The 16,156-nt window shown below is 39.3% G+C and overlaps 1 protein-coding gene across 2 annotated transcripts in view; it reads right to left on the bottom strand.

The window, feature by feature from the left end:
• LOC150081824 (ATP-binding cassette sub-family C member 8-like) overlaps window positions 1–16,156 on the bottom strand; it is a 1,084,700-nt gene that overhangs the window by 862,804 nt on the left and 205,740 nt on the right. For both annotated transcript variants that reach the window (XM_090378918.1, XM_090378919.1), the window contains exon 9: window positions 8,788–8,828. In XM_090378918.1, the coding sequence (XP_090235044.1) occupies window positions 8,788–8,828 (41 nt within the window). The remainder of the gene's footprint in view (window positions 1–8,787; window positions 8,829–16,156) is intronic.

Genomic DNA, 16,156 nt, shown 5'->3' with positions numbered 1-16,156 from the left:
TTTATCTGCTTTTACTTAATACAATTTGCCGTAACGACATCTGTATTGTATTATGCGACTCTGTAAAGCTTCTGAAAGGTAAGAGCTCCTGCAGAATGTTGATCATTAGTGCTAAATCGTGACGAATCCAGATTGAAAAGTCAGTTTAATAATCTCTTACTGAAAAAATTTAACTTCCTGATTCAAAATGTTTGCACAAAGCGGGATAATCCCTCCAACCCTCAATTGCCTTCTGCAAGCCACAAGCCGCCCATCGTGGCCAGAACGAATCCCGGTAAAAATTTTCCATTTTCTTTTTATTATTATAATAAGATTATTTAAGTAGGTAAAACTCCAGATCAGTGATTGACAGGTGCCAGTCACTTAATACCATTCTGCTCACTACCCTCCTACATTGATATGCCTAGGATGTTTTCCCCCACTTGACGATGTTTTTAAATCGCGAACTCATTTACAGATTTTAAACAGCTAGATAGGGAGAAAACACCCTACCTCAACCAAGACCCCCCCCCCCTGGATCAAACAAATCAATCAGAAAGATTGATTTGTGTGATCACAATAATGATCACAATGATCGCCTTCACCAAATCACAAAATTCGACTGTACAATCAATCCGTTCTATGACAACGCACACTGCACGGAGACCAGTGTTACCCACATAATGGATTTTAGCCTTAATATTATTAAGATTATTATAATACTTATAAATGCTTGATTATAATTTGTATGATATTTTGCAAATTTTAATTTGTGATTTTGATATAATTAAACTGTGATTACTGTCAGTAATGTGGTGTTTGTGAAATAATTGTATATTGTCATTATTTTAGCATTAAAAAATAAATATTTCCTTGCGTTTTCTCGTATTGCCAGCCACAAGCTACAAACTGCCCATCATAGCCCGAACACACAACCAATCTTCATACAGTAGTTTCCACATCAAATAGTAGTAGTAGTAGTAGTGGCATGTGATGCAAGAAAGCATGTCTATGAGCTTATGCAGCATCAACCAAAAAAAAAAAAAAAAAAAAAAATCACACCATTCCCTCCAAATGCCTGTCCAGTTCCTCCTTAAATTTATTCAACCTATCAACTTGCACAATGACAGATGGAAGTTTGTTCCAGCAATTAACCACCCACTGGCTAAAGGCAAATTTCCACACATCTAGTCTACATCTGTCTTTTCTTAATTTGAATTTATGCTCCCTTAGGTTCGTAATCTGAATAAGTGGAAGGATCCCATCAGAATTCAGCGTGCTCAACACATTCAAGGCCTTATACACCTCAATCAGATCACCGCGCAGGTGCCTTGTCTCCAGCCACTGCAATTTTCAGAAATTAAGCCTCTCTTGTTAAAAAGATCCCTTCATTTTCCTCACCAATCTTGTTGCCGTTCTCTGTATACGCTGTAAATCAACACCTTCCTAAAATGAGGCCTCCAGACCTGTATGCAGTACTCAAGGCGTGGCCTGACCATTGCCTTATACAGAGGGATAATCACCTCCTTTTCCCTACTAGAAAAATTCCTATATATCTTTGACAAAACCCCATGACCTGCCCTGGCAGCCTGTCTCCATTGCTCAGAAAACTTCATATCTGCCTGCACAATTACTCCGGTCTTTTTAATTTTCTACCACCTTAAGTGTAGTACCACACAGTTGGTACGTTTCTCTGGGATTACTTTTACCCATATGCAGCACTTTGCATTTATCAAGGTTAAACTTCAGTTGCCACTTCTTAGCACATCTGCCCAAATTATCTAGATCCCGTTGCAGTAGCACACTGCCATTACTGTCATTAACAACCCTGCCAACCTTTGTATCATCTGCAAACTTCGACATTAAGCCTGATATAGCTTCATCAATATCATTGATAAATATACAAAACAACAGTGGACCCAACACCGAACCCTGTGGGACTCCACTAATAACATTAGTCCATGAAGAGCAGCACCCATTGATTACCACCCTCTGTCTTCTCCCACTTAACCATCCTTTTATCCATTGTAGCAACTTACCCTTAATACCATTCTGCTCCAATTTGTACAATAGTCTTCCATGCACAACAGTGTCAAAAGCTTTCCTGAAATCCAAATATATGATATCAAAATTATTTTTTGCATCCAGTTCCTTTGTAACCACATCATAATATCCTATAAAATTTGTCAGACACGACTTTCCTTTAACAAACCCATGCAGTGTCTGAATTATTGCTGCAGTCTTGTCTAGATGATCCTGCAATGCATCTTTAACCAGTGACTCCATTATTTTACCCGGAACAGAAGTTAAACTAACTGGTCTGTAACTACTCGTGTCACCCTTCGATCCCCCCTTTGTGAATTGGGGATACGTTTGCACATCTCCAGTCTGTAGGAACCTCTGCTGAGTCCAAGGATGCTCTCATAATTATGGCTAAGGGGATAGAACTCTATAACTGGATAGACTTCAACTTCAACAATTTCAACAATTTCTCCTCCACTTTGCTCTCAGTTATTACAAAATCATTAAGTATCCTGCTACAATTTGATAACCTTCTGCCATTTTCAAACCTTAATAATTCCTCATATGTGAATATAGATACAAAATACTCATTCGGCTTGTTTGCTATCTGAGCAGGATCATCAACAGTCGAACCATCGATGTCAAGTGGACCAATCAGGTTCATCCCTTCCTTTTAGAGTTTATACAAGTAAAGAAATCCTTGCTGTTTTTCTTAGCATCTGTTGCCAAGGATTTCTCGTAATCTGCCTTCGCCTGCCTAACCTCCTTTGTACTTTAGCAATAATCCTTAATTCCACTGGATTAGTCCACTGGATATTGGTGGTTCAACTGTTGATCCTCCTCAGGTGGCTAACAAATTAAATGAGTATTTTGCATCTACATTCACACATGAGGAGTTATTCACAGAGGGGGAACGCCAGATGTAAGTTTAACTCTGGCAATGAGCTAGATGATTTTGTAATAACTGAGAGGAAAGTGGAGGAGAAATTGCTGAAGATAAACATAAAAAAGGCACCTGGGGTGGATGGGATCTATCCAGTTTTTTAAAGGAGGCAGCAAAGGAAGTAAGCCATAATTATGAGAGTTTCTTTGGACTCAGGGGAGGTACTCATGGACTGAAGATGTGCAAATGCGACCCCAATTCACAACGGAGGATCAAAGGGTGACAAGTAATTATAGGTCTGTTAGTTTAACTTCTGTTCCAGGAAAATTAATGGAGGCACTGGTTAAAGAAGCACTGCGGGATCATATAGACAAGACTTCAGTTATAGCTCGGACACAGCATGGTTTTGTTAAGGAAAAGTCTTGCCTGAACAATTTGATTGGATACTATGATGTGGTCACGAAGGAATTGGATATATATTTGGATCCTAGAAAGGCTTTTGATACTGTTGCACATGGAAGACTGCTGAACAAATTGGAGCAGTGTGGCATTGAAGGCAAATTGCTGCTATGGATAAAGAGATGGTTGAGTGGGAGAAGACAGAGTGGTAATCAATGGGCACTGCTCATCATGGACTAATGTTATTAGTGGAGTCCCTCAGGGTTCAGTGCTGAGTCCATTGTTGTTTTCTGTATTTATAAATGATACTGATGATGATATATCAAGCTTAATGTCCAAGTTTGCAGATGATACGAAGGTTGGCAGGGTTGTTAAGGATGCTAATGACAGTTTTTCATTTTGATTTGATTTGATTTTTTATGGCGCATCGGCAGCTAAGACCATAATGCGCCAAGTCACATTTAAAATACTACTAAAAATTTTGGTAGCCAAGGCTACCACGTCAGGCAATTAGTTTTTAGGTAAAAGAGGTAGTAATTAAAAGTATAAAACTTATATCTTCGTATAGAAATTAATAGAATGTAAAAAGTTAAAAACGTCAGACATGTTGTCTCTGTCGCCTATTAACTGACTGAGTGTAAATGGCTCAGTCAAATTATTAAAAGCGGTAAAACACAAGCACCGTGCTTCAATAAAAGTAGGACATTCTATTAAAATATGACTGATGGTTAAAATGACATTACACATCTCGCACATAGGTGGGTCATCCGCCCTCAGCAAGTAGGAATGGGTTAGATGACTATGACCTATGCGGAGCCGAGCAAGAACAACTTCCTCTCTTCGGACCCTGCGTAAACTGGACAGCCATTGCGTAATTACAGGCTTAATATGACGTAGTTTATTTGTGGTCTGTCCGTGCCAAGAATCTTGCCATTGGGAATATAATCTAGAGCGTATTATTTGCCTGTAGTCTGTATAGGGGACTAACAGGCAATGACTATCCAGGGAAATGGCTGATTTGGCAACGGTATCAGCTAGTTCATTTCCCCGAATCCCAATGTGGCTTGGGATCCAGCAAAAGCGAATATCAAACTCCAATTCTACAAGAGAAAATAGAATGTGCCGGATCCTGGACAGGATCGGATGAGGGTTATACCCCACCGATACTAGAGCCTGTAACACGCTTAATGAATCGCAATAGATCATATACCTCTGGTAGTCGTGATTTTTAATGTGATCTAGGGCTGTTTCTATAGCACGCAACTCCGCAGTATAAATGCTACTTTCATGTGGGATCTTATAAGACAATGTTTTGTGAGGGAACACAACAGCAGATCCCACATAACATTCTAACTTTGAGCCATCTGTATAGACAGGCACAAAGTCAGAATACTGCTGTCTATGTGATGCAAAGAGTTGCTGGTAGACAGATGGCGGTGTAGTAGCCTTCTCCCAGATCTTAAGGGAGAAGTCACAAGTTGGAAAACAGGCATGCCAGGGTGGAAGGAATTGCCTTGGTGACTGGGCAACGTTGTCTACCGTCAAGCCTAGTTCATTCAACAGCCCTTGAATTCGAATACCAAAAGGTTTGTTGGCTGTCCGACGCGTGTTGTAGAGGTTTTCCCAGCGCGGCTCAAAAACGGATGGCCACGTGGGATGATCGGGCAGGGATTTTAATTTGAAGGCATACTGTAACGACAACTGCATACGACGAAGACACAGAGATGGTTCATTTGCTTCAACCTAAAGGCTTTGGACAGGAGATGTGCGAAATGCTCCAGTGGCTGTCCGGATGGCTTGATGGTGGATTGGATCTAACCACCGAAGTGCACTATCTCTAGCAGAACCATAAACCTGAGACCCATAGTCAAGTTTGGAACGGACGAGTGCTCGGTAAAGGCGAAGAAGGGTAGAACGATCTGCGCCCCACGAGGTTGACGAAAGGGCACGAAGGATGTTAAGCCCTTTGACACATCTTGTCCTCAGCTGACGAATGTGTTGTAAAAATGTCAGCTTTTTGTCGAAAATAGCTAATGACAGTACGCTACTGCAACAGGATCTAGAAAAGTTGACCAGATGGGCTTAGGTGGTAAATGTAAGATACTACATATGGGAAGCAGTAACTCCAGAGTAATGTATCAACTCTGTGGTACTACGCTGACAGTGGTAGAGAACAAAAAGGACCTGGGTGTAATTGTCCAGGCAGATATGAAGTTTTCTGAGCAGTACAGACGGTCTGCAAGAGTAGCTCATGGTGTCTTGTCAATGATATACAGGAATTTTTCTTACAGGGATAAGGAGGTGATTATCCCCTTGTATAAGATAATGGTCAGCCCACACCTTGAGTACTGTATACAGGTCTGGAGGCCCCATTTTAAGAAGGATGTAGAGCTGTTGGAACGAGTAAAGAGAAGGGCAACAAGATTAGTGAATGGAACAAAGGGTTGCTCTTATAAAGAAAGGCTTAAGTTTTGCAAATTACAGTGTCTGGAGACTAGGCACCTGCGAGGTGTTCTGATTGAGGTGTATAAAGCCTTGAATGGTTTGAGCATGCTGCTGATGGGATTCTTGCTCTTGCTCAGAATAATCACCTGAGAGGGCATAAATTCAAATTGAGGAAAAACTGGTGTAGGATAGATGTGCGGAAGTTTGCCTTTTGCCAGAGGGTAGTTGGTTGGTGGAACAGACTTCCATCCTTTGTTGTGGAAGTTGATAGCCTAAATAAATTTAAGGCCGAACTGGACAGGTATTTGGAACGAACAGAGTGGTGAAATTGGAGCTTTTTTTTTTTTTTTTTTTTTTTGGCTGATGCTGCATAAGCTTGCTTTCTTGCATCATATGCCTCTACTAATGCTAATTCGTGCTGGTTTTTTGGAGATTGGTGATATAATGCATACAGTTTTTTTTTTTTTTTTTTTTTAATTATTGCCTGTATGCCATTATATTTTGGAACATATCTCGCAAAGGTAAAGAAAGCCCACACGAAAAGCACGCAAAAGTTTGATAAATTTATCAGTAAAAGTACTTTGCCGTAACGGTATTTTTATTGTTGCTCGCTCAGTAAACATACAGTGAGTGTTATCAGTCAGGAGTAGAAATTGAATCCGATGGGAGACTGATACCCTCCTGAAGTGGAGGAAGTAACGTGAACTTTTTTCTTTAGAATTACTGGTGGACTAGCGGATAAATTGTTTATTAAGAAGAAAAATGCAAAGGTAAAGGAAGCCCACACGAAAAGCACGACAAACTTCGAAAAAATTTACCAGTGAAACCATGTTACGTACATTTTTTTACGACGCCAGAACTTCCAGTATGACTCTGTTCGAGATTCAATTAGTGATTCTAAAGAAAAAAGGTCAGGTTACCCCCCTCCACTTTGGGAGGGTTTCAAGCCCCCCCCCGTGGGATTCAGCTTCTAGTCCAGACTGATAACACCCACCGTCTGTTTACTGAGCTAGCAACAATACAAATGTCTTTACAGCAAAGTACTTTTACCGTTAAATTTCATCGAACTTTTGCATGCTTCTCATGTAGGCTTTCTTTACCTTAGCCACATTTTCTTCACAGTGAAAACCTCAACGCAGTTTCCAAATCTGCCAACATTTCATCTTCGGAAAGTTTACCTCAAAGTTGCCTCACCTCAACGTCGCTACTGTCACTAGTTCTTTGAATACTGTGCAAAACATCGGAATCACTCGGATATTCAGCTACTGTGACCATGTAAACATAGACAGGAGAAATTTACTAAAACACGTGGATCACTCACTTCAAAAACATATGACTTCTTGTCGGAGTAAAGGTGAAACCATAACACAGGTTGACCAGAGGCTATTATCCATGTTGGGAATATTCTTAATCCTCTGACTAGATATGGGAAGCATATTAACTAGTGTGGTTTCTTGGAATGTGGTTCCATAGGTTTTACAGACACTAATAACGTTGTGGAACGATAATCCCTTTCATCCTTAATTCGCACTTTCTAATTGGCTAAAGGCCAGAGGTGAGAACAATGCATACAAAGTTGTCTCTCATAATCCATTGTTCTATAGAAATTATTTTAAACGTTTCTGTAGAAACCAAGGGAAATTCAAAAAAATTCGCTATGAACAAATTCGTTAAACAGAAAAAAAAATAAAAATAATAACAATGGGCTCTTGCCCTGTTTGTTATTTAGGAGCATTAGCATGTAGTGGATACAGTGGTCATTCCCTGACCTTTCCACATCCCCCATATTGGTGGTCACGGGTTCGAACCCTGGTCTAATCAAGAAGCGTGGTGCTACGCACTGCTGCTCCTGCCCACCTGGCTACGGAGGTGCGTATGGGCTCTCGCAAGCCCATGCGAGCCCACTATAGCTCACCATAGTGGTGAAAAATTTCTCATAATCTGCCTTTGCTTGCCTAACTTCCTTTGTGACTTGATTACAGACTATTTTATATCTACCATAGGCATCAGTGTCTCCTGATAGTTTATACGCATCCCATGCATTTTTCTTCTCTCCCACAAGTCTCATTAGTTCATCTCACTTCCATTTAAGCTTAAACCTTGGACAGTATTTCTTAGTCAGTACGAAAAGCCTAGTAGCTTCCAAGATTAATATTATTGAATCCTTCCCATTTAGAATTTGCTCTTGGTAACATCATCAGCTGGTCCCACTGTATAGAATTTAAAAAATCTCTAAGACCACTATAGTCACCTTTATGAAAGCAAAAACCCTTCTGTGATCACTGCCAATGAGAGAGAGAGAGAGAGAGAGATTACTTTAACAACAATATATGATACTCACATAAAGGTTAGATACACTATGAGTCCTTTTAGTTCAATTCTCTCCAGCTTATTTTTTAAAAAAACAAGCTTGACTTATAATAATACTTAACTTATACCATAAATAAGTTAAGCATGTACATATCAGTAAAACATGCACATATGGGGGGGGAGAGCAACAGCTACAACATAGCTGCTGAAAATATGAATTGCAATACATAGCTATTGCAATTCATACCAGTAGAAAAAGTAGTATTTGCTGGGTAGGTATTGCTATTTGGAGTCTTCACCTGATTGGGGGGGAGAGGAGGGAAAGGGGGGGAGAGATATGGGAGGGTGATGAAGAGTAACTAAACTGGTTAGTTTAGCTAAGGTTGTCCTTATGAAGAGTGTCTTAGGAGGATTTCCAATCTGAGAGGAAGTTCCTAAACTTAAGGATATTCTCATTGCTATGGCAAAATGTTTAACTCTGTTTTGCAACTCTTCTCTATTAAAATAAAATTTGTTCACTTTTTACTGCAGCAGTGTCTCTTCTACTTTTCAGTTATTATAAAACCATTTAATCCCCAATCAAAGATTTTTAACCCAGCCTCTAAAATCTTCATGTAAATATACTTGTAGATCCAAAAAATATATATATATATATATATATATATATATATGATAAATATCAGCAACCTGCACAGGATCATGATTAATTGTCATTCATTAATCTAATGTAAGCATATCTATTGACTTACCACAAGAGTCACAACGATAGATGATGCCTGGGTGATGAAAGCTGAAAAAAAAAAAAAAAAAAAAAAGACATGCTTTATTAAAGTTACATGCACACGCACACACATTCCCAAAGCTTTTTTTTCCCCCAATTAATACCTATGTAAATTCATGTAGTTTGTTTTTTTATTTTTGCGTATACATATACGTGAAGAAGAATCAATAGAATACGTAAAAGTATACGTGAAGAAGAATCAGTTCCCTACTTTGATGCAAATTCTCTGCTGTTGCCCAATGATGAACAATAAGTACACATAAAATTTTGTTTAAAGTGGGCAAAGTACCATAGAGATACACAATCTATTGCCAGAAATTTACAATGATGAAGCCTTACTGCTTTTTCATGTTTCTAAGTAGTATGATCATTTTCACAATTTGGCATTACCAAAGGTGATCCCAGTTGTCTGTTCCTCCACTGCCCATTCAGATTAAAATATGAACATTGTCTCAGAATATTTACAACCTGCTTGCTAAATAATGCCTTGGATGTTAGCAAATGAACTGAATAAAAGCAAAAACCACTGTCACCAAATTTTGGTGCAGGGTTTAGGAATAAGAAAATTGTATATGAAGAGGTCTGAAAAGCTTGACCCACCAAATAAAACTGTGACCTGCGCTGACCTCTGTAAACCTTACTTAGTAACAACACCTTCAATTACTTCCATTACCATTAGAGATGAAAGCTGTTACTTCCAAGATGACCCTTGAACAACGCAACAGTCAAGAGATGGGGAAGACAATATAATCTTACTCTCTCAAAAAAGCTCAGAAATCAAAAGTGACATCCTGATGATAATTTTTTTAAATGCAAGTCATGTCTGTCTGTTTGTCTTTTGGTTTTTTTAGGAGTATTAGCAACTAAGGCCATATTGCTCCGGGGATAATGAAGTGGTCATTCCCTGACCTTTCCACATCCTCCATATTTGGTGGTCACGGGCTCGAACCCCGGTCTAATCAAGAAGCGTGTGCAACACACTGCTGCTCCTGCCCACCTGGCTACGAAGGTGCCTTTAAATGCAAGGGATAATGTGTATAATGAGTTTGGCCCCACAGGTAACTGTCAATACTTTTACAAAATTAGCATTAGTAGAGGCATATGATGCAGGAAAGCAAGCTTATGCAGCATTAGCCAAAGAAGGAAGGAAAAAAAAAAAAAACAGCTCCCATTTCACCCCTCGAATCATTCCAAATACCTGTCTAGCTCAGCCTTAAATTTATTTAGGCTATCAACTTCCACAACAAAAGATGGAAGTCTGTTCCACCAACCAACTACCTGCTGAAAACTTCTACACATCTATCTTATAACTGTCTTTCCTCAATTTGAATTTATGCCCTCTCAGGTGATTATTCTTGAGCAAGAGAAAGAATCCCATCAGCATTGAGCATGCTCAAACCAATCAAGGCTTTATACACCTCAATCAGATCACCTCACAGGTGCCTAGTCTCCAGAGACTGTAATCTGCAAAAGCCTTTCTTCGTAGAGCAACCACCTCCTTATCCCTGCTAAAAAAAAAAAATTTTCTGTATGTCATTGACAAGACACCATGAGCTACTCTTGCAGACCATCTGCACTGCTCAGAAAACTTCAAATCTGCCTGCACAATTATCCCCAGGTCTTTTCATTCTCTAGCTCTGTCAGTGTAGTACCAAAAATTTGTACTTTACTCTGGGGTTATTGCTACCCACATGTAGTACTTTACATTTGTCAAGGTTAAACTTCATTTGCCACCTCTCAGCCCATCTAATCAACTTTTCTAGATCCTGTTGCAGCAGCATACTGTCATTAGTGTCCTTCAAATGAATATTCATGGCCACTACTCAGATGTGGAAAATGATACCCACTAGCATGTAATGCATGCCCACAGCATTATCTAGCAGTTCTTGGTCAAAATCACTGAATTTGTCACAACCAAAATTCTTTCTGTCCACAAAGCCAAAAAGAACCATGAAAGAAAAATCGCTATAAGAATGTTCCACACTATGAAAGAGTATTTTCCGAACTGACTTCCCAAGTTACTTCAGCAACCTCCCACAATATTGTTAACATTGCACTGATATTGAGGGAGACTACTTTGAAGAAAAAAATTGCCTTAGGTATCTTTCACAGTTTTTTTTTTTAAATAAGTCCAGTCCTGGAATTTTTGGGAAAGGTATCAATATATATTTATATTTTTAATCTACTGAAAGTCGAATGAGTTCTTAGAGGTTACTACATGGGTGGCTATTTTTTGGATGGCATCTTGAAAAATTAAGACCAGCCTAATGCAGATGGAGAAAATAGATAAAAAAAATCGTGGATAGAATTAGCAATTCTACCCATTCAAATTTCACTAATAGTTTGAAATGCTAAAAATATTGGGTAATAACAAGTTCACAGATTATGAAATAAAAAATAAAAAAATTAAAGTTTGTAACTGGGAATTGCAGGTGGAAAACATCCATCCATTTAAAGAATATAGCATTTGTCTTTATATTTAAAGAATAAATATAGCATTTGTCTCTTGGATGCACTTTACAGTGTCAAAAAAAAATTCCATTTTGAAAAGATTTACTTTAGATTTATACAGATCCTAACTACTCTGCTACAAGATCCAAGTCTGCCAATTAGACTATATTAATTGCTTAAAATTTATACAATTTTGATATACTTTTGTTTCAAAATTTGTAGTGAGTTTATTATTTGTATTTATCTGATTAATATTTGAATTTTATCTTATGTCAACAATTTAAACATAAACAGCATTGTTGTTGTGATTTGAGGAGCATTAGCAACTAAGGCCATATTGCTCCGGGAATATGTGGTGGTCATTCCCTTGACCTTTCTGCACCCCTCCGTATTTGGTGGTGATGGGCCTCGAACCCCGGTCTAATCAAGAAGCGTATGCTACGCGCTGCTGCTCCTTCCCACCTGGCTACGGAGGTGCCATAAATAGCATTGTCATAAGTGTGAGAGAGAGAGAGAGAGCAAGGCTACAAGTATATTCATGAGGATGGGTGGAATAGGACCAGGGTATGTCTGCCAGGGGAAAAAGTTGATGCATTGTACAGCAGATATCATTCTTTAAGAGAGGAGATCTGCAGACTTACTTAACAAGTACAAGACACTGTTGAAAAAAAGTCGCGAGTTAGGGTTAAATTTTAAATTGTCTGCAATACAGCACAGACATGATAGGAGGGAGTATATGAGGAGATCCTTAGATGTGAAATGTAAATCGATTTGGTCCTGGAGAGATTGTGCAAGGCTCATGCAGTAGAATTTTTCTCAGGGTGGACTGTGCTTGTTAACAGGAGAGATTGTGAGAGATTTTGTCTACAGGGATCCGATACACTTAAATAGAAAAGGTGCAAGAATATTTCCTGATGCTCTCGACGCAGTGCTAGGTGAGTCGGACAACTGCTAGCTTGAGGGGTATTCACAGACTAATAAATTATTAATGGTAGCCACAGGCAGAAGGGAAATTGATTCTTGCACTGCTTCTATTGGAAAGAACAGCAGCATGCAAAGCAAGGTACTGGGTATTCCAAGGGTTGCTGGGAGTCATAATGGAACAAGTAAATACACGGGTTGTGTTAGGGTAACTAAGAGTAAGAATAGGTGTATGTATACTTGCATGTACACCAATGCTAGGAGTATAGTAATTAAATTTCATGAATTTGAACTGCTGGTCAAGACATCAAAAGCAGATACTATTGGGATATCAGAGACGTGGTGCCACACGGATATAGGCAGTGAGGAATTGGAATTTGAGGAGTACAATGTGCACAGAAAGGATAGACAGGACAGGAAGGGACGAGAGGTAATGCTGTTAGTTAAGAAAACACAAAATCTAAGGAAGTGCATCCAATTGACATTGGTGGACAATGCAATGTTGAATCAGTGTAGTGTGACATAATCACAGGGAAAGGGAAAATTAGAGTAGGTGTGTGTGTGTGTGTGTGTGTTATAGGCCTAATGAATCTGATGAATATAATGAGCAATTGTGCAGAGAAAGAGAGTGGGCCAGTAAATCAGAATGTCTTATAATGGGGAATTTTAACTTTCCAGATATTGACTGGAATTTGTGGTTTGGTCACTCGCACACCAGCAAGCCTTTTGTGGATTTATTAAATAAGGATGACTGTTTTTGACAGCAACATATTCAAGAGACAACCAGAGGGAGTAATACCCCTGATCTGATAATCAGCAGTGATTCTTCATACGTTAATAATCTGCAGATAAAGGAACCACTAGGTGACAGTGATCACAGTGAACTGATGTGGGATTTACTCAGAGGCAACTACCATTAGGAATGGGGGGAAACGTTTTTGCTTTCGTAAAGGTGACTACAGCGGTCTCAGAGTTTTTAATTCTATACAGTGGGATCAACTGATGACGTTACCAATGGTGAATTTTATAGGGGAAGCCTTCAGGGACTCAATCTTGGAAGGTACTAGGCTTTTCATACCAATTAAGAAACACTGTTCAATGATTAGGTTTAAATGGATATCAGATGAATTAATAAGGCTCATGGCAGAGACAAAAAATGCATGGGATGCATATAAATTATCAGGCGACACAGAAGCCTATGGCAGATATAAGCTAGTCTGTAATCAAGTCATAAAATAGTTTAGGCAGGCAAAGTCAGATTACGATAAACCTTTGGCAAAGGATGCAAAGAAAAACAGCAAAGACTTCTTTACTTATATAAACTCTAAAAGGAAGAGGATGAATCACTTGGTCTATTTGATATCAATGGTTTTACTGTAGATGATCATTCTCAGATGAGTATTTTAACTCATCTGAGAACTAAATGAGTATTTTGCATCTAGACTCACACATGAGGAGTTATTCCAGAAGGAGAGGGCCAGACGTTTACCAAACTCCAACAGGGAGCTAAGTGATTTTGTAATAATTAAAGCAAAGTGGAGGAGAAATTGTTGAAGTTAAAACAAAAGGAAGGCACCTGGGTGGATGGGGACTATACAGTTATATTAAAGGAGGCAGCAATGGAAGTAAGCAAACCCTTAGCCATAAATATGAAAGCTTCCCATAGACTAGAGAAGTGCAATTGTGTCCCCAATTCATAAAGGGGGATCAAATGGCGACATGGGTAATTACAGGCCTATTAGCATTAGTAGAGGCATATGATGCTTATGCAGCATCAGCCAAAAAAAAAAAAAAAAAAAAAAAACCCTTCCAATTCACCCCTCTGTTCGTTCGAAATACCTGTCCAGCTGAGCCTTAAATTTATTTAGGCTATCAACTTCCACAACAAGGGGTGGAAGTCTGTTCCACCAACCAACTACCCGCTGGCTAAAGGCAAATTTCCACACATCTATCCTACATCTGTCTTTCCTCAATTTCAATTTATGCCCTCTCAGGTGATTATTCTGAGCAAGAGGCAGTATCCCATCAGCACTGAGCATGACCAAACCATTCCAGGCTTTGTACACCCTATCAGATCACCTCGCCGGTGCCTAGTCTCCAGAAACTATAATTTGCAAAACTTAAGCCTTTCTTCGTAAGAGCAACCCTTCGTTCTGTTCACTAACCTTGTTGCCCTGCTCTGTACTCGTTTCAGTAGCTCTACATCCTTCTCGAAATGAGGCCTCCATACCTGAACACAGTACTCAAGGTGCGGCCTGACCATAGCCTTATACAAGGGGAATAATCACCTCCCTATCCCTGCTAGAAAAATTCCTGTATATCATTGATAAGACACCATGAGCTACTCTTGCAGCCCATCTGCACTGCTCAGAGAACTTCATATCTGCCTGCACAATTACCCCCAGGTCCTTTTCATTCTCTACCACTGTCTGTGTAGTACCACAGAATTGATACGTTGCTCTGGGGTTGCTGTTTCCCATATGTAGTACTTTACATTTGTCAATGTTAAACTTCATTTGCAACCTCTCAGCCCATTTCCTCAACCTTTCCAGATCCTGTTGCAGCAGCATAGCATCAGTAGCGTCCTTAACAACCCTGCCAACCTTTGTATCTTCTGCAAACTTGGACATTAAACTTGATATACCATCATCAATATTATTTATAAATACAGAAAATAACAATGGACCCAACACTGAACCCTGAGGGACTCCACTAACAACATTAGTCCACGATGAGCAGTGTCCTTTAATTACCATTCTCTGTCTTCTGCCAGTCAACCATCCCTTTATCCATAGCAACAATTTGCTACCAATGCCACACTGCTCCAATTTGTGCAGCAGTCTTCCATGTGCAACAGTATCAAAAGCCTTTCTAAGATCCAAATATATAATATCAAAGTTATTCCCTGCATCCAATTCTTTTGTGACTACATCATAGTATCCAATCAAATTGGTCAGGCAAGACCTTCCCTTAACAAAACCATGCTGTGTCGGAGTTATAACTGAAGTCTTGTCTAGATGATCCTGCAGTGCTTCTTTAACCAGTGCTTCCATTAATTTACCTGGAACAGAAGTTAAACTCACAGGTCTATAATTACTTGTGTCAGCCTTTGATCCTCCTTTGTGAATTGGGGTTACATTTGCACATCTCCAGTCTGTGGGTACCTCCCCTAAGTCCAAGGAAGCTCTCATAATTATGGCTAACGGATTGCTTACTTCCTTTGCTGCCTCCTTTAATATAACTGGATAGATCCCATCCGCCCCAGGTGCCTTTCTTGTATTTATCTTCAACAATTTCTCCTCCACTTTACTCTCAATTATTACAAGATCATCTAGCTCACTGACAGTGTTTACTTCATCTATGGCATTCCCTTTCCTGAATAACTCCTCATGTGTGAATGTAGATGCAAAATATTGATTTAGTTTGTTAGCTACCTGAGCAGGATCATCAACAGTTGAACCACCGATATCAAGTTGACCAATCTGATGAATCCCCTTCCTTTTAGAGTTTACATAAGTAAAGAACTCCTTGCTGTTTTCTTTGCATCCCTTGCCAAAGATTTCTCGTAATCTGCCTTCGCCTGCCTAATCTCCTTTGTAACTTGGTTACAGATCAACTTATATCTATCATAGGCTTCTGTGTCACATGTTAATTTATATGTATCCCATGCATTTTCTTCTCTGCCATATGTCTCATTAGTTCATCTGACATCCATTTAGGCCTGAACCTTGAACAATATTTCTTAGTTGGTATGTAAAGCCTAGTAGCTTCCAAGATAAGTTCTTTGAATGCTTCCCATTTTGAGTTTGCTGTTGGTAACATCATCAGTTGGTCCCACTGTATAGAATTTAAATACTGTCTCAGACCATCACAGTCGCCTTTACGAAAGCAATAACCCTTTCCTTTACCCCTAATGGTAGTTACCTCCTTGAGTAAATCCCACTTCAGCACACTGTGATCACTGC

The sequence above is a fragment of the Mastigoproctus giganteus genome, chromosome 8 (genome assembly GCF_048544385.1).
Source record: "Mastigoproctus giganteus isolate SK-2022 chromosome 8, ASM4854438v1, whole genome shotgun sequence".
NCBI classification, from domain to species: domain Eukaryota; kingdom Metazoa; phylum Arthropoda; class Arachnida; order Uropygi; family Thelyphonidae; genus Mastigoproctus; species Mastigoproctus giganteus.
Note: the sequence above shows the minus strand (reverse complement) of the source record. Positions and strands in the feature narration are given on the sequence as shown.